The following is a 24,348-nucleotide window of genomic DNA, read 5'->3' as shown; positions in this document are numbered from 1 at the left end:
GCTCACCTCTTCTGCTGGTATTTAATGTTCACATGTATCCATGATTTCTACTCCTGGTAGGAACGTAGGACATGTGAGGTTAGGACCTTGGTTCCTGTGTTTCTGGTCCACCCACAGAACCTATTACAGAATAAGCAGGTATACAATAGCTGCTGCTTGATTAGAAAAAATAGTGTTGGAAAATCGCAGAGTCAAGAGTAACTTCATACAGCACGTGGTGTGCCACACAAATGGAGATCAGTATACTTCAACATGAGACCCCACACAAAGCATAAATCAAAGCACAGTATAACCCATTTTTACTTTTTCAAAAAGTCATTAAGAATGCTCTTGGGGCCTCAAGAACTCAGGAAAGTCAGTAGAGGAACCCAATGAAGTGCTCATGGGCTATATCATCAAAAACATTTACTTGGTGAGCATTTCTGGACGCGGCATTGTGTTTCTCAAGGACACACGGTCCAGGATCTGCTCCCGCTTCTCAGCAATCAGACAGTAAGAGTTCCACATCTGGATTCCTGTGGAAATGAGGCCTGTGTTAGAAATGCAGAAGGAGAAAACAAGGTTATTTTTTTGGACTTTATCTGCTATTTATTTCCAGGATGAGCTTATTAGTATTCACTAGAAAGGAAACTCTTAAATAATAATAGGGACCAATGTGGCAGCTTTTCAATGGATTTCTAGTTCAGAAAGGCAGCGTCCTTTTTAGAAGACTTCTGACTTGATCTTCACTTAGACCCCACTGACATCCATCATTTTGGTTACCTGCACAACATACCTAATTTTGGCCAGTGCATCAGTGACCGTGCAGTAAATGTTCCACCTGCTTGAATGATGTCAGCTCCTTTCATCCGACAGCCCCACTCCGTGGTAGACACTGAGGACCTGCAGCCTATACCCTCAGCTCCACTGCCTCCCCCCTGTGTAAAACTGCATAATGTAATGCAGTGGAAGAGTCCAGGCTTTTGCACTGGACAGTGCTGGGTTTAAATTCTAGGTCCTTCCTTTGCTAGCTGCGATTACAAAGGTAAGTCAGGTAACTTTGAAGACCCAGCTTTGAAATGGAAATCATAATAAGATCTCATTGGTTTGTTTGTTTGTTGTTTTTGGGGGGGGGTTGTTTGTTTGTTTTTCGAAGGTCCAACAGGTGTTCTGTAAATGTTATTTCTCTTTAGCCATCCTCGCCAGGCCCCTCGCCCCTGGGAACTCGACCCCTTATCCTATAGCCTATACCACTAGAAGGATTCCTGCCCTGATTCACTAACCACAGGAACCAAGATCGATTCATTCTCCTGCCTCCAAATGCCACCCCAGCCCGCGTTACCTGCTGGCTTTCTCTAGCCACCAGACTGGACCGGTTTCAATGGACACAAGCCCAGATGAGCTCAAAATCACCATGTTACATTGAGGAAGGACTGTCATTTGGAGTCCTAGCCAACACCACCTTATCCAACCCACATCCAACCTCAGTTCCTCTGCCTCTGGACCATGGGCCATGCCGAAACTCCAGAACAGCTTCCTGGGGAGTCTTCAGTGGGAGATCCATTTGAAGGTTAGCGAAATAAAATAGGGATCTCATTTCCATCACATGACTTAAAGTCTAAAAGTCCTTTATTATATTCTTTTGGTGTGTTAAAAAGCCCCAGATATAGATATAAATATGATATAAAGAGAGGAAATAGTTACATAAGAAGCCATTCAAGTTCTGTCTAATTAAGAGAGCCTATAAACACCCACGGTTAAGTGTAGAGAGTCAGGAGGCAAAACACGCAGGTTGGAAAACAGAATCCGTTGTGTCCTTTGGGACAATCTGCTGATGCCCCTACCTCATGATGACATTGTGAGTATTAAATAAATTAATGCACTTAAAACCCTTGGCACCATGCTCGCCACAGGGTAAGTGACTGTGTCAGCTGATGCTCCCAACTGCAGAGGCTGTTTTCACTTAACAGACACCATCAGATTGAGAGAGAATTTATACCAATCCCCAACTGTATGAACTGTTCTCAGGGGCAGAGCACTGCTATGAGTTCAGTTGTGTCCTCCTATGAATTCAGAGGTCTGAGCCCTAACCCAGTACCTTAGAATGTGTCCTCCTTGAAAATGTGGATCCAGTCAGTTAAGATGAAGTCCTACCGAAGTAGGGTGGGGTCCCCATCCAGCACGACTGGTGTTGTTATAAAAGGGGGATATTTGGACCCAGACCCATACAAAGGGGAGGACATGATGTGAAGATGAATGTAGAGATCATGGCAAGGCTCATAAAACCCCAAGAACATCCAGGATTGCCCACAAACCACAGGAGCGAGGAAAGGGGCACGGACAGTCCTCAGAAAGCCCCAGCCTGACCAGCAGTACCTTGATCTGAGACTCCTAGCCTCTAGAACCCAAAGACAATAAATTTCTGTTGTTTAAGTCGCCAAGTTTGAGCTACTATCTTACAGCCACCCTAGAAAACCAATACAGATGTAGATCCCAATGTCCATTGCGGGTGAGGTCAGCCAAGGGAGAGCTGTCCAAGGCACAGTCCCTGTCTGTGCTCCAGGACCGACACTGTCACCAAGGAGGCATGTGCACATGCACACACGCGTGCGCGCACACTGTATAATCAATGTCCAATGAACGACAGGACAATTGGTGTTTCAAGAGTTCAGAACTAGGTAGTCAGGAAAGGCTCTATTTAGAAAGATCCCATATGCATTCCAGTACTGGGTAGAAAGAGTTAAATTCCTACAAATTTCCTTCAAGCCCCAAAAAAAAATCATCCTCAAGGATCCTGCATGCCTCTTTCCAGGCTGTCTCTAATTCTAGCCACGTCTTTCTCAGCCCATCCTTTGGGGTGTATCTGTCCAACCCACAGTCGTTCACACACACATGTGAAATTCCTCCACTTTTGTTCCTTCAACTTTCCTTGCAAAAGATGCTTCACAGCCACAATCCCATTAGCTTTACAAATGCTGTTTGGAAACCCAAGCACAGCCAGTTGCTTTCTCAGGTGGTTGGGAATTTGGTACCCCAAGTCAATTTTTTTAATCTCAATTTCAGGGTCACGCTGCTCAGATATACAGAGTGGGGAGAGAGAGCGGGGTGGAAAAAAATCTTTCCCCGACAGGACTGTGCACCTTTTCCTGGAAGGCACCAATGCCACAACAAACAAACATATAAATAACAAATACACTTTTACTAAAATGATAAGTCTCACTTCAGTAAGCAACACATTATGCACCATACTGGTGTAATAAGCGCACATCCCCTTGAATCATTCCCACTAATACAATGTATTCAGCGCTCATATGATTACACTTTTACAGCCTGTTAGCAAAAACACATACAATTGCAAAGTGCTGCTAATGCAATGTGACAGAATACTGTTATTACAAGAAGAAGTTGTCAGCACGGAGCAATTGATTTTCCTTCATCTCTTTCCTGCTTCTGCCTGTCCCTCCCCACCTCTCCTGGAGATGTTTATTATGTTCTCTGGGTGCAGTCTTTTCTCTGAATCAATTCCGATATAATACAGGGAAGGAAGACGACAATGGGAAAAATTAACACTAATTTAGGTGTTTCTATGGGGGAAAAACTTTCTTTGGGGACATTTTCTTCCCAAAGTTTTTACTGACGCTTCAACAACCATGGCTTCCTTCCCCCAGCACAACATTCTGGTCCTTTTGTTCTTTTATGCCGTGCCTATGTATTTTCCCCTTCTGTTTTCTCTCCTCCTTTTCATAAAATAAAATAGAGGTGGCTTTAGAGCATGTGCACTCCTATGTTCTAACTGATTCACTTTCATGCATTTTGAACAACAATGGAAGGAAAAACAAAGAATACAAGAGGACAAGAAGAACAATTATTGGATTATTTCTTGGTTAATATTTTCTTTGTAAGTATTTACCTTCATTCACAAGGTGACAATAGATATATTAAACAATGATGACTTTCTGCAGATGAAAAGAATTTTATGTCTCCCACAAACAATTTAATCCAGAATCAAAATTGAATAGACCTATCCAACAGAGAACATCAAGTTTAGTGCAGTTATTTTATAGGTGAGAAAATCCAAACTCCAAGAGTTAAGGAATTAATCCAGATTCTCAGTACCAAGTTAGTGTTAGAGCTGAATCTAGAAGTCATCTTTTTGTGCTGCGCTACCATACTGTGCCTTTAAATGTAACACACATACATCAATATATGTGTTACTGAATTGCCAGATGGCCCCTAACACCTCCATTTTTCTGTGTCTTGATTATGATGGAAGAGAAAAGTTCCACTTGTCAATGTAGGTGTGAGGGAGAATAGGCAAGTTCATGAAAATTGCTTGATGGTCTTCTGAAAGAGCAAGTTTCCAGAGGAAACATTAAAATATCCTGATATACAGATTCCATCTTAGGAGGTTGTATCTCCCTAGGGTACAAAAAAGTGTTATTTCTTCCCTACCCTATTTAAAACATAATTCCCACGTCTTCCTCTTCCCACCCAACCTCATTAAGTGGATGCACCCTTTATTGCCTCCTAACATAAATGCTGATGCCTCCTCTTTTGCTCAGCAGGATCTTAGTATAATATACCTTTGAATAACCAAGAGCCACATGGGCCATGGGTTACATCAAGGTCCCCAAGCATTATCGCACATTAATATTAAATGTTAAAAGCCTCGGCTAGTTGGGTTTTGACTCACTGGGGCAGGTGAGTCCATGATTCTGGTTAGACTTCCCATTTTTAAAAATTGGTGGCAAAGGATCTTTTGTCTTGGAGATAATTTAAGGGATTCCCATGTGTGACTAGAGAGTAGTGGGAGCAGGTACTGTTATTCGATTTGGGTTTTGGCTTATGATGCCAACTAGCAAACATTCATGGGTTAAAAGCATGTAGTGGAGACCCAAAATTATCTGTAATGAGTAAGGGCTTGTAAAAAAGTCTCTACTTGAGAAGAGCTACTCTCTATCATGGCTTCACAGGCTCAAGGTATGCATACCAAGAAACAAATACAGAAAGAAAGCAGGGCTTACCCCATATAATCCACTGTAGCAATCTTCTAGAAGCACTGGTGTCCTGTAATAGCAGTGACCTCAGGAAACTTTATAGGGTTCAGAGGGACTCAGTTTGCAGTGTACCCGCCTACCTCCTCTTTCCTGCTCTCGCTCCTCCAATTAACATCACTTCCTGGTGCCTCATCCTAAAAACCCCATTCAACAGTGTTCCTTGCTTTCCTCTTTCCACATCACAACTGCCGTGTCCCTTCTTAAACATCCACAAATCTACTGCTTCGTTTTCAGCCATTAGGTAGGAACTACCTAAGGTAAGTCACTACCCCTCTCTGATTGCTTTTTTTCTTTAAGTTCTTTTTGCAAAAATCTTTAAACACTGATGCCTCAAACAATGAAAACGACATGTGTCCAGTGTAGGAGTGCCTTGACCCTCCCAGAGAGCCCACTTTCCATCCAGCTACTCTGCATTCCAACTCTGCAGTCAGTAAAGAAAAGACACGAGAGATTTTCTTTGTCCGTCTTCCAGTTCCGCTCAACTCATTGTACTCACCAATCGTCTAAACAGGAAAGGTACTGAGTGCTCTGAGAAAAGACAGACAAAGAGTGGCAGACAGTCCGGGCCTCCAGGAATTTTTAAGTCTTAGAAGGACAAATTCGTTAAGGGCCAAGGGGTATAGGAGAACCACCAGAAAACGTTTCCAGAGCTAGGATGGAAGAAGTTGATGCCTAATCAAGCACCAGGCAAGGCAATGTCAAACAAGATCGTCAACCTCGGCCGCTGGGGGAGGCTATCACATGTGGAGCTCCGGGGCTGGGGTACAGGCAGGAAGCACAACCAGTATTAAAAACCAAGCTGACTTCCAGTAGAAGCTGGTTATGCTGAGGGTGGTTATGACATCGCTGATGGAAACTGTCATCTCCTGCTGTTAGCACGAGGTCTGCAGGCCAGCTGAAGTGTTGGGAAGGGTCCCCTGCATATGATTGCTTGTATCCCCACGTGTTCATTCCTTGAGCACCTTAACCAATGCTGATCTTCCTCAGAACAGTAAATAAAATGGCAAATGAAACGTGAGGCGATACTGAGAGGCAAAGGCAAAGTTGCTGGTTTCACTACAGGTCTTTTCATAGGCAGAGAGACTGTAACATGACAATAATGACATATAAATGACCCATGTAAAAAAAAGATAAAAATCATGCCATTACTGAAGTATCAGCTCTTCATGAAATAACCAGTAATGACCTTTGATAAAGAAATCACACTGTGGGACGCCTGGGTGGCTCAGTTGGTTAAGCAGCTGCCTTCGGCTCAGGTCATGATCCCAGCGTCCTGGGATCGAGTCCCACATCGGGCTCCTTGCTCCGCAGGGAGCCTGCTTCTCCGTCTGCCTCTGCCTGCCACTCTGTCTGCCTGTGCTCGCTCTCGCTCGCTCGCTCTCGCTCGCTCGCTCTCTCTGACAAATAAATAAAATCTTAAAAAAAAAAAAAAAAAGAAATCACACTGTGATTTTGCAGACAGAACAATTTTTCACTAGGGTAGTTGGGAGAAAGACAGTAGAGGTTTCTTTTCTTTCTTTTCTTTTCTTTTTTTTTTTTTAGATTTTATTTACTTATTTGACAGACAGAGATCATAAGTAGGCAGAGAGGCAGGCAGAGAGAGAGGAAGAAGCAGGCTCCCCGAAGAGCAGAGAGCCCGATGCAAGGCTTGATCCCAGGACCCTGAGATCATGACCTGAGCCGAAGGCAGAGGCTTTAACCTGCTGAGCCACCCAGGTACACCAGGAGAGGTTTCTAAATGCAGGAAAAACCTAAGCTGGGGTAAAAAACACTGCTTATTTATAGATACAAGGCTGAATGAGTATATGTTGTTCAGTTGCTGAGAATAAAGGAGGCCAGTTAAATGATGCTGCTCTTGGATAATGTGACCGGTCATCACTAGCACCCTGCCAACATTTCCAGGGGTCACTGGAGCGGCCTGGCACGTTCTGACAGCTTGTCCTAAAGGTTTTCCCGCCATTCTGTCTTACAGGCCAGAAGTACAGAGGGTTAACACCCCAGGACCAACCCTCAAGCAAGCTGGTAGAAGATAATCCAGATTCATCCCACCGCAGTTGTCCAACCCTGCTCTGTGTGCTACCATCGGCCAGAGTCCCCAGCAGGCTTGAGCCTGAGCTGGCCACAGATGTGACCACTCCATTAATGTACCTTTTATTGCGTTTCCTCACTCTGCCTCAAGTAGAGGCTCTGTATGGTCTTCCTGGGATCACTTCCCAATAGACGACTTGTACCCAAATTGCTGTCTCAGGAGCTGCTTGGGGGGAACCAAAGCAAGACATATCACTCTTTCACATGTAAATGTGCCAACGAATAAATATTTATTGAGTACCTGCTACCTCGTGACACAGTACTAGATTTAAACAAGCAGGTTTAAGTCCCCGGTCTCAAGGAACTCACAATCTGGGTGCCAAGTAAAACATGGATTTGTCAAATATTAAATAACAAACCAGGCCGTGAGTGATGAGTACCACATATGCCATCTAAGGAAAATCGGATAATGTGTGGCTCTGGGGAGATGGGATGAGAAGGGAAGACCAATCCCATTGGAAGAACACAAATGCAGGTGTATGTGGCCTCTAGCAAGAGATTCTTCAGTAAGAGACCAACCAAAATGTGATTAATCCAGTATTTCCCAAACCTCTCTGATCCTGGAAACTTTTCTTTACATACTATCTTGTGAGACAAGGGTTCAACAGGACACCGTTCGCGCAGTGCTGTCAAGTTTCAGCTTTGAGCGTTAGAATCTGATGCCTCAATCATTTTAGCCCAGGGCTTCTCCACTGCCAGTTCCATTACAGATAGAAAGTAACTCATTACCTGAAGTCAGTTTGGTAAAATGAACAGACTGAACAGTCTTCCAAGATACTTGAGTTTTTCTATATGACGTCACGGGGGATGTATGGCAATATCCATCTAATATCTACAGCACCACTCAAATCCCTGGGAACAATATGAAAAAACTGACAGATAATGACTCTTTTCTTCAGAACTCCCAACTGCCTTGGAGAGAAAACGACTAGTTTGTTCTCCATAAGAATATATATATATTGTGGGGTGCCTGGGTGGCTTAGTGGGTTAAAGCCTCTGCCTTCGGTTCAGGTCATGATCCCAGGGTCCTGGGATCGAGCCCCGCATTGGGCTCTCTGCTCAGCAGGGAACCTGCTTCCCTTCCTCTCTCTCTGCCTGCCTCTCTGCCTACTTGTGATCTCTGTCTGTCAAATAAATTTTTTAAAAAAATTTTAAAAAGAGAATATATATAATATATATATATATATATGTCTTTTCAATCTATATCAGACAAAACACAACTTTGCTGCTTGAGATCAAATCCCAGAGAACTTTGGGTGAATCACTTCACTTCTCTGCACCTATTCCTCATCTCTCAAATATATGTACTTCATAGGGCTACTGTGATGATACAATGAAACAATACATTTAAAGAGCTTGCCATTGCTCCTGGCCCATAGCAAAAGCTCAACAAGTGGTAGCTCTGATTCGAGCAGCAGATTCGTATTAGGATGATTCTCATACTTGGTTGACCTTCAGCTTGAATGGGCTTCACTCCTCTGAAACCAAAACTGTTTCCACTCAAACATACGTATAACTTGGCTAACTCACAGTGTCCAAACAGTGCTTATATGAGCCAGACACAACACAGATGAGGTCTTAAAAAGAGGTCTTGAATTCTTCTCCAGGGAATTTTCCCCCACGGATACAACTGTGGGAAATCTGGATGAAAAAGTGAAACTCACTCTCCTGATATTGTCTAGTAGAGAATTAGTTGCAGAAAACAAGATCAATTTGTTTATAAACTTTTTTGGAGTTTTATGAAGTGTTCTTTTTAATCACTTTTCTCCCTTGCCTTTTTTTTTTTTTAAATATTTTTTTATTTTTTATTAACATAGAATGTATTATTAGCCCCAGGGATACAGGTCTGTGAATCGCCAGGTTTACACACTTCACAGCTCTCACCCTTGCCTTCTTGCCTTGACGAATACATCCACTCTGAGGACTTGTGAGTCTGCTGTCTTCCTGGACTGGGTTTGGTAGGAAAATCTTGTGCACCTAGAGGTAACATCACAACATCACGGAGGGCTTACGTGAGTGAGACTGGACCTTCATGGAATATTCTTCTCCTCCCCTTTCTCCTCCTTGTTTGTCCTCCTCTTCTTCCCTTCCCCTTCTCCTCCAGTCCCCTGACTAGCGGCACTTCCTCTCTCTCCCCCTCCTCCCCCTCGTCTCTCTGACTCTCTCCTTCCCACTGCCCCGCCCTCCCCAATTCTCTGAGCATCTTGTTCTGTCTTTCTCTCTACATATATAATATTCTCTTCTGTCCATCTCCATGTCGGGCTCTGGCTCTCTCCCTCGCTCTCTCTCTCAGTGTGTCTCTGTCTTCTCTGGGTGTTTCTATTTCTCTCTCTGCCCCCTCTTTGTCACTGGCACTTTCTCTCCCCCTTCTCTGTCTCTCACTGACTCTTTCTTACGTCTCTCTGTCTTTTTCCATGTTTCTTTTTCCTTTCCTCATTGACTTTCTTTGTCTCTGCTTCTCCGGCTCCCTAGCATGAACCCCACTGGAACCAGGCTTTGTATCTTGTATTGTTCTTTAAGAGAAAATTTCCTGATGGAAATGGAATGTACAACATTTACTATTGCTGACAGCCTAATGAGTGACACAGTACCAGCAGACTTCACCAAATGTGTTGGAGGGGGGAGAAAACGACCCTCTCAAATCACTGCAAACACTGAAGCAGATGAACAAAGGAAATTAAACCAGTTGCATCCAACAGACTTTGAAACACACCCACAAACCTTCCCTGCCTCCTCCTCCATCAGCAGATCTTCACACTTTTGCTAATACCAGCTGGTTCATACACTCCAGAAGTATCACCCTCGCCAGTTACTGAAAGTGAGACTTCAAATATGGGTTAAACCCACTCTGGTCATTAGCCAGTCTTCTGTCCAATTTTTCCCCTGGATTTTCTTCACCTGGAAACCCTGCACACTTCATACATACCCTAGGAAAAAGATTGCAGCTACTGGGACAAGGAGACAAAGGCGAAACTTAACAAATGCAGGCCAGAAACTCCATTTTTTTCCTCTGTTTTAAAAGCAAGAAAAGAAATCAGAAGGACATTATTAGTCTCAATTCAGTGGTGGCGAGTAAACATGTGCTCCACAGACATAGAGAAATCTCTGATATTTGTGAGAGATCTTTTGGCAAAGATGTCAAAGAATGTGAGGTTAACCAGATGACGCTCACAATCTATGCTGAGAGTTGACGTCCGTCTGATCTTTACTCAACAGCAAGCTGGGCAGCTAGAGGGACTGAAGCACAGCTGTGTCTTGCCCCTCCATCTTAGAGAAGCTGGAATCATCACCTTGGACATACCTGGGCAAAATCCAGGAGGTGACGGTTGCTGGAGCCACCTTCTTCATTGTCCTCGGAACCTCAGGACAATCTCTCTCTCTCTCTCTCTCTCTCTCTCTCTCTCTCTCTCACACACACACACACACACACACACAGCACTCCATGGCTGCCCAGATCCTGTTCCTCTTGCCGACCCACCACCAGCTCCAGCTGCTGGCCTCCATCCAAATAATATCCCTATGCACACTTAACATTTCCTTGGGTTCCCACCAGCAATCCTTTTTGATGATGGATATTTATTGTTGTGATTTCATTTCTTCAGGATCCTATTCTCTCTCCTCTAAGAGGCAGCCTACTCGATCTAGACTAAACCGATCCATTAAACCAATCCATAGAATGGGTTTCATGGGCTAATATGTTTCTACTCTAAAAAGGTATTTTTTCAATGCAATAATGAAAATCTAAGAGGACTCTAGTAGTAAGCATTTTAGGCCTTATGGTTGGCTGAGAATAAAACCTTTTGAGGGCATAGTAGATTCCTGTGCCCTTTGGAAAGACTAGTTTTGGATAAGCCTCAAGATTCTATGCCCTTCCTGTTGAGTTTCTCTACTTCATCACACATTGATCAAGATAGAATGTCTCTGAATGTGTGCTCCTGGATGCCAGTCTATCAGAGTCACAAATCTTTATGCACCAGAACTTCCCCATGAGGATGTTCCCTATACAACAGAATATGATTTAAAACAGGCACATAGTAGTATCAATTTAGGAGATTCAAATGCTCCAGCGGTTTTGTGTGAAACTGGTCTTACTCACAAAGCACCCCAGGGCTTAAGAACTTAGACCATGTCCTATAGGATCCTAGAAATTTTTATTTTATACTTTGTAGGTTACAGCTTTAATGTTTTGGACCTGAGGCTATTTGTAACCTCTGGAAAAAAGGAAGTTTAAAACAGAACAAAGTTAAGATAGATGAGCAAGGAGGTAAATTTATTAGTTAAGGTATGTTTTTAAAAAGGAGAAAGTATTAGGCTAATACACAGAAATGCTCATTTAATCTAAGCCTCTAGAATAGAAATTATTGATTCAAATACAGTCCCTTGACTGCCCACTATGGGCCAAGTATTGTGCTGAGTAAAGGACTCCAACAGGGAACGATGCAGACATGGTGATTTCTAATCTCATAGAGATTATTATTGTCTGGCTGGAGAGGTAGACAACCGAGCAAATATAAAAAACATGGTAAATCTAATAATAGAAGTACAAAAACCTACTGAAATCTATACAATGACACAGCTGGGACACCCAACTAAATTCAAAAGATGGGAGTGGGAAGGAAAAGGATGGTGGGAAAAGTCAAAGAAGACCTTCAAGAATCTCTAAGACCTAAAAACATCAGGGCGCCTGGGTGGCTCAGTGGGTTAAGCCTCTGCCTTCGGCTCAGGTCATGGTCTCAGGGTCTTGGGATGGAGCCCCACATCAGGTTCTCTGCTCAGCGGGGAGCCTGCTTCCCTTTTTCTCTCTCTGCCTGCCTCTCTGCCTACTTGTGATCTCTCTCTGCCAAATAAATAAATAAAATCTTTAAGAAAAAAAAAAAAGAACTAAAAACATCAGTAAGTGTTAATGTCTAGATCGCAAGTTGGGTATAATCAAGAGAGGATGAAAAAAACAAGATAGTCAGAGAGAAAAGTGTCACATTAGTTCATTAACAGTTTTGTTCTGATCCTAAGGGCCACAAGGAGCCACTGAAAACTTTTGAGCAAGCTGCTGATGTAATCAGATGTGACTATGAGCAGAAGCAGAGCAAAAGAGACATCTGCATTTTGCAAATACACCTATTAACATACATGGAGTCCTCAAAGTTGTTAACATTTTCTCAAGAAATGTCTGGAAGGCATCAGATGCAAAAGAGCATGATCAAAGGTCATCTTGCTAGACTGCTCTGCAAAACCAGATTCTCTGTTGCAGTTGCGGGGTTTTTGGCACCATCTGCCTTTTGTCTTGGCAAAGAGCATGATTTCAAAGCATAGAGGCTTGTCTAGATTTGAGAAGATCAGATTGGTCAAGCTTAAAATATTCATTGTCCTGTATAACAGAAGCTACCAATCAGACCTATCTTTTTCCATCAAAGATTCAGTCAGCAAGACTTACAGCCACTTAGTACCTGGAAATGGAGCCACAAGGATAGCAGATTACGGAGTTCTAACTCAGTTCTTAGTGATCCCATAGTTGGATGGAGTGCAATATTGACCCATGTTCCTCATATGACCACAGAACATGGGTTCTGAGGGAAGGGCTCACAGACTTTCTAAGGGTCCTTGGTGAAGTCATAGTAAGGGATTTGTGTGGCAAATAAGGCTTATCTCTCTCTCTCTGTCAGTGCCACCCTCTTCTGAACTAGGTCTGTTAACTTCATCTGATACAACCTGTTTCAGAAAAGTGAGGGCCCAGGGTCAGAACATGTCTGTGCTTCCTGACCCCAGGGTCTTCCGCATAACTGACATGGAGTACATGGCAACATTTGATAGAGCCATTGTTAATTGACTCTGTTTTCATTGTTTGTTTGATTTTATAACTAAACTAGTCTCCAAGGAGTAAACTTTCTAGTCCACCATATGTACTATACAGTTAATTATAACACACTCCCTCTCTTACCCATGGACCCTGAACATAAGGATGTTTCTAGTCTACATATGGTGAACAATACTGTTCATGCATTCTACCCTCAACGCATTTCCTAGAGCCCTCACACAGTGGACATTAATGACTTCTTTGGGCCCCTTCTGGTTTCACCAGATGAACAAAAATGAAAATAAGCAGCTGTCATACTTTAACTTTAAAAAAAAAAAAAAAAAAGAAGGAAAGAAATTCATCAAGCTTAAGCCAGTTTGGAGAAGTATTTGGCTTAGACAGAAGGAATCGGCTGTACCATTGATGGCAAAAAGCTCACTTACGAATGCACCACTTCCTGACATTCAATTTGCACAATTTGTCTCTTATTATCTGGCAACTCTCAGAAGATTTTGGAAGCAGGAAAAGAGAAGGCAGAAACATAACAAGCAGTAAGAATAAGAAGGGAGAATGCGGGGAGCACCAAGTTGAGCGTCAGATAACCGACTCCCAGACCATGTCTCCAGGCCCATCGATAACTGTTGACCAACCACTCCAACCAGATAATTGCCGTAAAAGGGAACCAAATGGAAGGTTAGCCAACACACAGTAATAAAACAAAAGCCACTTTGGGCTAGTTACCCGGCACTTTAGACACTGGAGAACTCATTCAAATCTAAACTTAGATGTGATATATCTGAGAATATTACCATACACCTAGACAGGGAAAATTGCATATTTTCCATCATACAAAAAATATCAAAATGTTTTATCTGTGCTTCTGCAATTCAAAAATGACTGAAGCTGTGAACTTCAAATTTGGCAAGATCGTAGTCCTCATTAAGGAAGGGAATGAAAGCCAATTCTGAAGAAAAATGGTTTCCTATTTTTGAGTGTAGAAGGTTGAAACAATGAGTGTTGAACCTAAGATGAAGAACATTCTCTCTGCCGTTTTAACTTCCATTTGGATAAAGATTATTAACCAGAGAATAAAACTAGACATGTCTCTTTTTTTTTTTTTGACTTATAAAAGAAAACATCTTCCCTGATGCCTTTATTTCTACCTTTCTCAGTCGAGTTCTGTGTGTTTACATGAAGCTAAAATGTAAAATGAAAACACTTCAAAGGCAGATAATTCATAAACCTCTTGTATTTTGGCCCACGTAGGCCTGGGGTCGTCTAGCCCCACATATTTTTGGAGTTACGTGACGGGCGTACAACACACAGGAGGTGTTAGCGACTCAAAGGATATTGTTAGAGGAAGTGTAGCTTTGGAATTTCCTGATTTGACTGCAAAGATTTCAGTCTTAACACTGTGTCAATATTGGTTTTAAATATATACATATTTGCTTACTGGCACACACGCACATACACTCAGGAATCACATCTATAAAATGCACCCACATCTGTAGTTAAACACACCAGCTGTTTAACCGCCCGGTACAACGATTTAAAAAAAAAATTGGGACCTGAATTAAGAATCCCACATCCAGGCTAAGCTGCAGTGGGAACCAGGGCCCTGTGTAAGGAACACTGCCTTGAGATCTCTCCAAGCTTCCCCCACACAGAAGTCCTTTGCCAAAGTCACAGGATGCTTCCCAAAGTTTGGAAATCATCATGAAAGACCCTGACTTTATTCCTTACTCTAATAATTGTCTTGGAAGAAATACCTGGAAGGAGGGCTCCGGGTCGAACCGGGACAAGTTTAAGTCTGCTAAATATGCAGTCTCTGCTGAGATCCCTGCGACATCAATGAACAAAAGAAACAGAAGTGATTCGAAGGGTCTGTCCATGCGACCACAAAAGAGGAGGCCTGTCCCATGAGCCAACGTGCCAGGCGCTGGCCAAGGGGCCCGTGCACACCTCCTGTGAGCCATCCCAGCCGTGGCATTTCCTTCGGCTGCGCTCCACGTGTCTGATGACCTAAGCGAGAATGATCTTGGAAATAACAGAGGAAATGCACAGCCATCTGCACTCACAGCCATAAATCATCAGGGCACACTAAAGCAGGTAATTTTCAGGGCAAGGCTGCCCCTGCTTAGTGATTCTTTTGCTACTGACTGAGGTTTGCAGAGATCCTGACAAGGGGTGTGCAGAAGAGAGAGAGAATGTCACCTTCCTGTCACCTGTCACTGCCTGATTCTCCAGATGCGGAGATACGACATTTTTATTACAAAATGAGTTTGCAGATTTTTGTTGCTGTTTTTCTCACCGAATTTCCTTTTCCTCTCTATGCACGTGTTTTCTTTTTCTTTTTTTTTTCCTAATTTTGCTTTTTAAACATATGAGTTGAATCAGTGCATCCTACCCACACCCTACAACCACGTTTTCCCTCCAACAGCTGCAGAATGAATTCCAATTACCCCAGCCTGGCACTCAAGGCCCTCTGTAATCGGATTTCATTCATTCATTATTCATTTATTCATACGTTCACTTATTCATTGTTTTCATTAAATTTGTATTTATTAAGCATCTATTATGTCTGCAGTATAAAGATAGGAGTGGAAACATAAGAATAAGATATGTTATCTGCGCCAAGGAACTTAGAGTCTAGCATGAAGCACGCAGAGTAACTATTACAGGAGGTAGCAATGGCAGAGGCACCAGGGGACAACTGAGAACAGCGTGCCTAATTTTGCCTTAAAGGAAACGTAAAGCGCGAGCTAAGGTTCAAACCCCGGGAGTGAGATTTGCCAAAGGATATGCAAAACAGGGTGACAAGGGCTGGTACGAGTAGCAGGAATGTGAGCAAAGTCACTTGGTGTGGGAAGGAAAAGGTAGGCCGAGTGCTGGAACCCAACATAATATTTCCACATATTCTTGCTCCGATAGGCAGATCAGGGGGTGAGAGCTGAGATACAGGAAAAGAGAAAGCTTGGCAACAGTATGTCCACAGAAGGCCAGGAGGGCTCTGCCAGGAAGTTTGGATTGTTCTTCGGTCTGGTCCACATTGAAAGATTTTAATGAAGATTCTAGATCTAGTTACTCTAGAAAGATTCTAGCTGACTTGCAGTTTTGCACAATCTCTTGAGTATGCACCGTGGCAGCCGGGACTAAGGAATGCCACTTCCCTCGTTGCCTACCTCTTCCCCAAGCTTACTCCACGCAGCTGTGCTGTGCACCAGCGAGGAACACTTCTCCAACCCAGGTGTGCAAGGAACACCAAGTCCAAGTCTCTCCAAATTCCAAGTCCCCTTTTCTCAGGAAATGCAGGAAATCCTCCCCTTTCCCAAGATTCAAAGTTCTTCCAGGGTGAGTGGCTGGAGAATCTGCCAGTTATTGATTGTATGTGCTCTATGCTTTTGTAGGAAACCCATCCTGTACCTTTATGCCCTAAAGCACCAGCCTCATTGTAGACCATGAAGCCACTCCCTACTGAGCAAAATGCCACTCTTCCTTCATCAAATCTTCTTTCGCCACTGAAGAAATGCTTTGCACCTAATAGTTTTACAAGTGTTTTTGGCCAGGACTTCGGGTAGATCACCCAGAGATCTCATTACCTTTCAAATTCTGGGTCAAGTCTGTACGAGGTAGGGCTCCGGACTGTCCATCAAGTTCCCAGGTGATTACGAAGCCGCTTGTCCACAGACCACGCTTGGAGTAGCAGGGATCTGCATGTTCATTATATCCTACTTCTCCTGAGACATGTCTTCTATTATTAATCTATTATTTGGGATTTTCGAAAAAAAAAATGATTCAGTTATTCACATAACTCAAGAATGTTAGAGCTCTGAAAGCCAAGAATATGCCTTCCACATTCTTGTGCCTTCCACATGAAGGTTAGCTACTCGGGAACTGATGATGCTTTATTTCAAGATTTCTGATCTTATACTTCCTGGGGCTCTTGGCCTTCTCTTGGCTGTCGGCTATCCTCAGGATTCAGCTCAGATCATGTTGAAAGAGTGTGACCTGGGTCCTGTTCCCCCATAGCTTGATCAGCGGTGCCCCCACCTCCTGCTCTGTGCCCTGCCATCACATAGAGGAAGTTTTCTTATGCCTCGAGAGCCTCCAGGGGACCACCTGACTAGCACGCAAGAAGCCACCTCCCTTGCGGCCTCTGAGGAATTAAGGAAAGGCTGTCTTTTGCCCTGGACTCCTAGCCTGGGTACAAGGCTCTGCACACCTCGGAGGCAAGCCGGGCCTCTCCTGGGATCAGAGGCAACGAGAAGCTGAGCCATGGAGCCAGAAGACGGGCCGTCGCTCCCTTCATCCCTCAGGGTCTCTACGGTCTTTCTATCCTCTCTTCCCCATTGTGTTTCTATCCATGCACTCACTACATCCAGCTGCGGTGAACGTCTTCCATCCTCTGGTCTAACTTCTAATAACTTTTCTCTCACTACATTTTCTAGTGTGAGAATTTGGGTGGTTTTTTTTTTTTTTTTTTCCTCAGAATATTCATCTATGGCCTTTGTTTCTCTTCATTAGTTTTTCTTCAAGGCCTTCCATCCTAGCTCTCCTTCCTTTTGCCTTCTGGGTTCCACTGTCCTGATGATAGCGTGGTGCCTGGCGACAGCGGACAGCCTTCCCTTCCTGAGTGGTCAAGATGGACGCTGTGAGCTTGGCTTTCGAGTTTACCACTCTTGCACCAGCTCTTGGTCTATAAAATTGGATGCTAGGCTTTCGCGGCCTCCCAGATACCATTTAGCATGCCTTTGTCTCTTTCCTCATCTTAATTAGAGCCTGTTACACTCATGTGTACAGATTAAAACAAATTTTACACACATTCCCTTTATGGTTCCTGGCGATTTGCATGTGAGCACGGAAGGGGGTATGGAAGGGGGTCACTACCTGAGGATACCACGGCCTCCGTCCGCTACCTGCACGGGCCTTGCCACAGGCGGTCCACGGAGTCTCAAGGCAGCAATCCTGACGGGCGCTGCACTGGCCGGGGCAAGAGATCCAATCAGAGCTTGCTGAGACCAAAGCGACATCAGGGAAGACCTCCCTCCCTCACCAGCCTGCGGACCGCTTTCCCCTATGCCACCAGAAAGCCAGACTCATCAGAGACTTAAAGGAGCTCTTCCCCCAGCTGCTTTCTCCCCTCCAGGACTTGCCTGTCATTAGACTGGAGGCTTTGGGCTTGGCGTGAGGGTTTCATCCAGATGTGGTGGGCTTTAGGCTCTGGAACATTCTTCCTTTGAAGTGGTAGCCTGAAACTTGCCACCGGAAGACACAGGCATGGGTGCTTTTAAGCTCATTAGAGGATAGTAGTGCATTGCCTGAATGTCCTCTTGGGCAGATTTCTGTTTTCCTTATGCATTAGGCTACGCTTTCTCATAAATAGTGAGGAAGAGCTGGCCCCTTTGGCAGGAATGACCAGGTTCTGCTAAATCGGGACACTCTGTAGGATAGCCCCGCCTATTACTGTTTCACAATCATAAACCCAAAGAAATGTGACGGAACCCAAAGGGACCCAGCTGTGGTCCACTGAGCATTTTCATCAAAACAGCGAGTTTTACTCTTCAACAACCACAGTATCCTCCAGTCAGACCGTTATGTCCAGGAGCAAGAAAGGTACCATTGCCGCGTACATGTGAACGTGTGGGCAAGAGCCAGGCTCAGCTGGGGAGTCATCCGAGACACAAGGGGGAAGGTCGGTAGACGCCGGTGGAAGGCGGGCACGAAGGAATGTACCACGCCCCCAGAGCTTGGGCACCTGCTCCGGAACTGTCACTTCGGAAAGAATTCTGACCATTCCTTCAACTTTCCGATAACTTCCCCATGCATGAAAACTGCCTCGTAACTCGAGGCCCCACTTTCGTATAAAAATTAAAATGTATTGATCCACTGCCTCCCTTACATTTCAACTCCAGGGTGATAAAAGGAAGGAGCTGTCGTTTTCTTTATATCACTTTCCTGCAAAAGGGGGAGAAAACAAACACAGGTGCTTTAAATTTTCAAGGTGCAAACTAAATTACGCGATGCCCAGGAGTGTGCAGTAGCATTTCTTTGTTTGAGCATGGAATAAAAGACAGATAATTAGGAAATTGGGAGTCTATTAATTTTCCAAATTTACTCATGCAAGAACCACTGAGCTATGGTGATATTTGCTTACCTCGTCATTATGCAAAAATATATTAGCTAATTATTTTGACTAATGCAATTAAGATATGCATATTTAGCATAAACCATACAATAGAAATGTTACAGTCAGCAATTGCTGGGTTGCGCTCATGGGTAGTAGAGAGGCAAAAGTCCCTGCTCAGTCTCCAGTGGTGAGCCACAAGATTGCTACAACTCTGCCTGCTCCGTTATTATTAGTTTGGTTGCAGTAATTAATTTACTTTACAGCATGACTAGGTGGCACAGCTAGCAGTGGTATTAATTTTTGTTATGAGACACCTGAAGATGTCAGCTTTTGAGCAGCGGCGTCTGCACCTTTAATTGCCTTAATCAGTGGAAATGCAGTATCTCTTTCAGAGATCCAATTAAGAGCACTATTGTTATTTTTCTTTTCTCTCTAACCCTTACTAATGAATACAGGAGCTACTGAAAGTTAAGGTGCCGGCCGTAGCCCAGAGAGGCACCCTCTCCTCTTAACCTGGGAAGCCCACCGAGCCCGGAGCTCCTAAATGGAAGAATGATACCTTGGTGGCATCTCCAACGGGGCTTCCGTCCTCCCACAGGCCCTCGCGGCTGAAGGCACGAACGATGCCTGGGCCCACCTTGGACCCTCTGCACCACAAGCTGCATTGTAACAAGATCCCCACGTGATGAGCTCCGGCCTGAAAGGGCCGGAGCTGCTGGAGAGAAGGGGGCCAGAGCCAGGCTTGCACCTAAAGGAAGGGGGAATGGTTGCATCGGTGGTGTCATCTAGAATGTGCTGGAAGGGCACTCGTGGACAAGCCATGACCTCCAGTGCCTATCGCTTATGGAACCATTTCAGCCTATGCACCTGCTGTTGAGAGGCTAAGTGTTTTCTCGGCTCTCTTTTTACCCTGTGTCAGCTTATAGGCTGGAATACTGAAGCAGGGAAGAGGCTGGAGAGAAAAGGCAAAACAAGGAAAAAAACCTGGAAAAAGAGAGTAAAGAAGAGGATCTTTCATCTCATGGTGGTGGCACGGGGCTGGAACCCCGCTGCTGTCTTCCTGGGCTGCACCATGATTTTGTCGAAGGATGTCAGCCCGGTCCTTTGAAGGGTGCTGTCTTTCATGACACGTGTCCTACAAACCCCCAGTTAGTGACAGAGCTTTTTCTCCTTTTTGGTTCTTTCTCCCTTTGTCCTCACTCAGGAAGACTTGCGGGATCATGTGACAGGCTTTATGTTACTCAGATTTCAACTTTCCAGAACTTTCCTCTCTGGCTTATCTGGACCAGCTCTCTTCCCTCTCTATTCACTCATCTTACATGGGATCTGATCCTTCTGGAAAACACCATGGAGACCTTTTGTTCCCACTCCTGGCCACAGACTGGCCCTTCATGTTACACAACAAGTGCATCCAAAATCTGGTCCCTACCATCTATATGCCCATGTTATGTCCAGTTACTACAATTTTGTGTCTATGGAATTAAGCTCATTTATTGTCACCTTTCTAGTTTCTAAAATCATCCAGGCCAGCCTGGTTTGTAATCAGTGAGGTGGCCATTAGCAACAGTGAAAGAACTCATTTACTAGTAAAAGCGGCAAAACCAATAAGCAGAAGAGAAGCATTCAAACTTCCAGAAACAATCACTTTATATGCTCCTGTTATAGGCTGAAATACATTCTCTCCTCACAAAATCTTCATGTTGAAGTCGTAACCCCCATTACCTCAGAATGTGAGCACATCTGGACGCAGGGCCTTCACAGAGGTAATCAGGGTCCAAAGAGGTCACTAGGATGGGCCCTGATCCAGGAGACTTGCACCTTTATAAGAGAAAATTTGGACACAGACACACACAGAGGTGAGATGACATGAAGACACAGGAAGGAGACGGCCATCGACCAGCCATGGAGAGAGGCCTGGAACAGAGACCTCCTTCAGAACCCTTAGAAGAAACCAATCCTGCTGATACCTTAATATTGGACAGTTGGTCTGCAGAACCGTAAGACAACAAATTTCTGTGGTTTAAGCCACCCATCTCTGGTACTTCATTATGGCGGTCCAAGGAAACAAATGCCGTTCCCTAAAACAAACAAATAACCCAGAATTTTTGTTCTCATATTTATCCCCGTTCCAACGTCAAACATCACAGTGTCACATGGCAGGTATCCTATAAACCCTCCCAGGGTAAATGAACAGATAAAGAAATGGCTCTCTGCATGAATGAGTGATTTAAAGAACTATATCCCCTGGTCTCAAAAATAGGACACATCTTCCCTTTTTGGGTCTAATGATTTTGTAAGAATTTGTATGATACTTGCCTTCCATCCTGAGCAGCAACAGAAGCTGACCCCTGAACAAATCCCCTGGAGGAAAAAAAAAAATGTTAGCTTTGGGGTCCCTCTTCTCAGCCACAAGGGGCTTTTTGTTTATTCTTCAAGAGTCTCCCATATCCCAAGAAGCATGAGTCAGGCGGGTGGCAAACATATTTGTTTTCACATATTAGTCATCTATTTGATAGAGTGTATAGCAAATGTATGTGATAACATAAAATATATTTTAAAATTACAAATTTGGACAGCTGTCATGACATTTGAAGGAGTACATTAAAAATGTTTCTAGATCCATTTTTAAATGCCATGCCGAGTGGCTAAATTCGTCAGCCTTTCCACATATTTTATATTTGCTTGTTTGTTTTGATTTTTCACCAAGGAGCTCATCAGGTGATTTCTGAGCAATTGGTCAAGATTAGAGAAAACTCCACTTTGTACAAAGCTACATGCAAAGGGAGTCTAAGCTCGACCTGCCCAACTCCAGCCAGTTTGAGCAAAATACACAAGAAATGATTAGGAATGAAGTGGGAGATGCAGCAAACGGATTGGCAGAACAACAAGAAACTAATACTTGGGGCCCAGGAACGGGCACTTCAAACATTTTGTACTTGGGCTGAACTTGACACCACGTCATGTGTGTCCCATCCAAGGGGAAGAGAGTTGCTCCACTCCTGTCAATTTTTGCCATCAGGGAGCACAAACCTAGAGCAAGAAAATCCAAAAATGCAAATTAAAAAAAAAAAAAACCAACTCCTCGCATTTTCAATTATAACTTTTTAAGAATGCTACCCAAGCCAAATTAAGCATGTCAAGAGGCCAGATGTGGCCTTTGGGCTGCCACTCGGCAAACTTTGCTTTATTCTATGCTCAAAAAAGCTGGAAATCAGGCTAAAGGATTTCCATACCACACGGGGTTCTCATCCACACACCTTTTCTAAGGAATTTGGCTTTGGGACCACCTTTTATATGAACCTTCATTATGTGTTTATTTTATCTATTATACTTATTTTTAATATATTCCAGAAAATGCCCATCATGCAAGAAACAAACTTCGACACAGATAACCCGATGCCTTGTAAGACTTTTTTACTGTTGGGTTTTATTAGCAATTACAAGATTTTATTTAGGGTGAATTAAAATATTAAAATTGGCTTGCTTTGTCTGAATGTCTAAGAGCTGAGAGTAGGGAGTGGAAGCCCATATGCGTGATGGTGGCGGAAGGAAGATTGCCCAGAACCCAAAATTTGCCTCGGATCACCAAGCGTCAACTGTACTGTGACAACGTTAAGTTGTCCTTTGGAATTGAGCTAATCCTTAAACTGTGTGCATATCCAAAACATTAGCTATCTGCTGTCAGGCCTTTATGTGCCACATGCTGAGTTAATTAACACAGAGACGCTTGATACTGGAACCCTCCAGAGGGGAAAACAGAAAGAGGCCCAGGCCTGAGAACAGACAGAGCCCTCAGGGGGATGGAAAGCACAGGGGTCTGTTCTGTTGTTATTTCTTCCTGCACTTGTGATACAAGGTCAATGGGTTCGTCAACCCCATTTCTGTTCCATTGTCTGTTGTAAGTCCCAGGAAGAATTCTCTATGAAAAATGAAACCCCTCTACCTTCCAAAAATTAAATATCTAGATTCTTGACACTTTTTCTATGATGGCTGAAGAGAAAAGTTCCTCAGAAAACTGGCTTGCCCCTACAGACAGCAGCAGTCTCCTTGGAGCCGTCACCACACAACGACACTTATCTCTGCTCATAGTTTCATCCTTGGAGATGAATTTGTATATAAATGCCTTTATATACAGTAACGAAAAACATGACTAAATTTTACATGTTTACACTGTGGTGAATGTCTGTACACAGAGAGACACACGCTATCCCTTCTTTTGTAGTTTTAGGGGTGAGTTAATAGAGAAAGCCATTCTATCTTGCCTACCTCTAGAAGTAGGATGGAAATGTGTATCTCTGAGGCTCATGCCTAGAAGTCATGGCACACCTTTTGAGGGAAGGCATGTGGCAATCGATGGCAAATATTTTAGTAACACCATGAGGACCAAGGAACTTCTTCTGGACTGGCCAGTAGCGATGGAGCTGAAAAAGAAAGAAACAGGAAGGGAGATACTCTGAAAGAGAAAGAAAGAAGACTTGGAACGTAAATACAAGTGACCCTTGAACCACATGGGTTTGAACTGTGCAGATCCACTTCTTTATGGATTTTTCACAGTATTGTAATATAAATGTATTTACTCAATAACATTTTCTTTCCTCTAGCTTACTTTATTGTAGAAATATAGTCTATAATACACAAACATACAAAATACATGTTCATCGACAGTTTATGTTATTAGTAAGGCTTCTGGGCAACTGTGGGTTAGTAGTAGTTAAGTTTTGGGGGAGTCAGAAATTATGGGCTGATTTCCAACTGCAGGAGGGATTAGTACCCCCAACCACTGCATTGTTCAAGGGTCAACTGTATGATGTCAATACATCACTAGAGTTCCAAGCATGAATGCTGAGAACGCTGATGAAGGGAAAGAGAGGGAATTAGAGAAGCTGGTGGGGAAGAGGTGGTCTAGATTGGTGGCCGTCACAAGCTAGGGAATAAGACGGACCTGATTCTTTGACCCCTGACCCCAGGGAATGCCTTTAACTCTCTGAGCGGTAGTTTCCTCAGCTGTGCACTGGGGATGACAACATCTTCATACAGTGGTCATAAGGAAGAAAACAGAAAATATCCATGTCAGAGGTAGTAGGGCCCAGCATTTGAAAGCATGGATTTTGGATTAGACACATTCTTTACCCCATTAAGGTTGTTTCCTCAATCATCTTGTAGCCTTGGGCAAGTTATCTAAGGGCGCCAAAACTTCCTTTCCCCATGTGTATAATTAAGATGGTAATAATAGTATTTTCCTCATTAGTTTGTCACAGGGATTAAAGAAGGCACTATATGTAAATCGCTCCAACCAGTGCTAATAT

General features: G+C 43.7%; 1 protein-coding gene across 3 annotated transcripts in view; it reads right to left on the bottom strand.

The window, feature by feature from the left end:
• Positions 1 to 282: 282 nt before the first annotated feature.
• LOC309848357 (uncharacterized protein) overlaps positions 283 to 24,348 on the bottom strand; it is a 242,332-nt gene continuing 218,266 nt past the window's right edge. The window contains exons 4-17 of one of the 3 annotated variants that reach the window (XM_082699850.1): positions 23,309 to 23,463; positions 21,942 to 22,072; positions 21,359 to 21,403; positions 21,010 to 21,120; positions 20,765 to 20,860; positions 19,602 to 19,790; positions 18,815 to 18,870; positions 18,069 to 18,170; positions 17,803 to 17,895; positions 16,515 to 16,677; positions 10,051 to 10,132; positions 9,009 to 9,101; positions 7,185 to 7,287; positions 283 to 530 (exon numbers count right to left, since the gene is read on the bottom strand). In XM_082699850.1, coding sequence (XP_082555976.1) covers positions 16,644 to 16,677; positions 17,803 to 17,895; positions 18,069 to 18,170; positions 18,815 to 18,870; positions 19,602 to 19,790; positions 20,765 to 20,782 — 492 coding nt within the window. In that variant the 5' untranslated portion in view covers positions 20,783 to 20,860; positions 21,010 to 21,120; positions 21,359 to 21,403; positions 21,942 to 22,072; positions 23,309 to 23,463 and the 3' untranslated portion in view covers positions 283 to 530; positions 7,185 to 7,287; positions 9,009 to 9,101; positions 10,051 to 10,132; positions 16,515 to 16,643. Of the gene's footprint in view, positions 531 to 7,184; positions 7,288 to 9,008; positions 9,102 to 10,050; positions 10,133 to 16,514; positions 16,678 to 17,802; positions 17,896 to 18,068; positions 18,871 to 19,601; positions 19,791 to 20,764; positions 20,861 to 21,009; positions 21,121 to 21,358; positions 21,404 to 21,941; positions 22,073 to 23,308; positions 23,464 to 24,348 lie in introns of all 3 variants that reach the window. The other 2 variants (XM_082699848.1, XM_082699849.1) reach the window with 2 other exon arrangements.

Source organism: Mustela nivalis (assembly GCF_964662115.1).
Source record: "Mustela nivalis genome assembly, chromosome: 14".
Classification (NCBI taxonomy): Eukaryota; Metazoa; Chordata; class Mammalia; order Carnivora; family Mustelidae; genus Mustela; species Mustela nivalis.
Note: the sequence above shows the minus strand (reverse complement) of the source record. Positions and strands in the feature narration are given on the sequence as shown.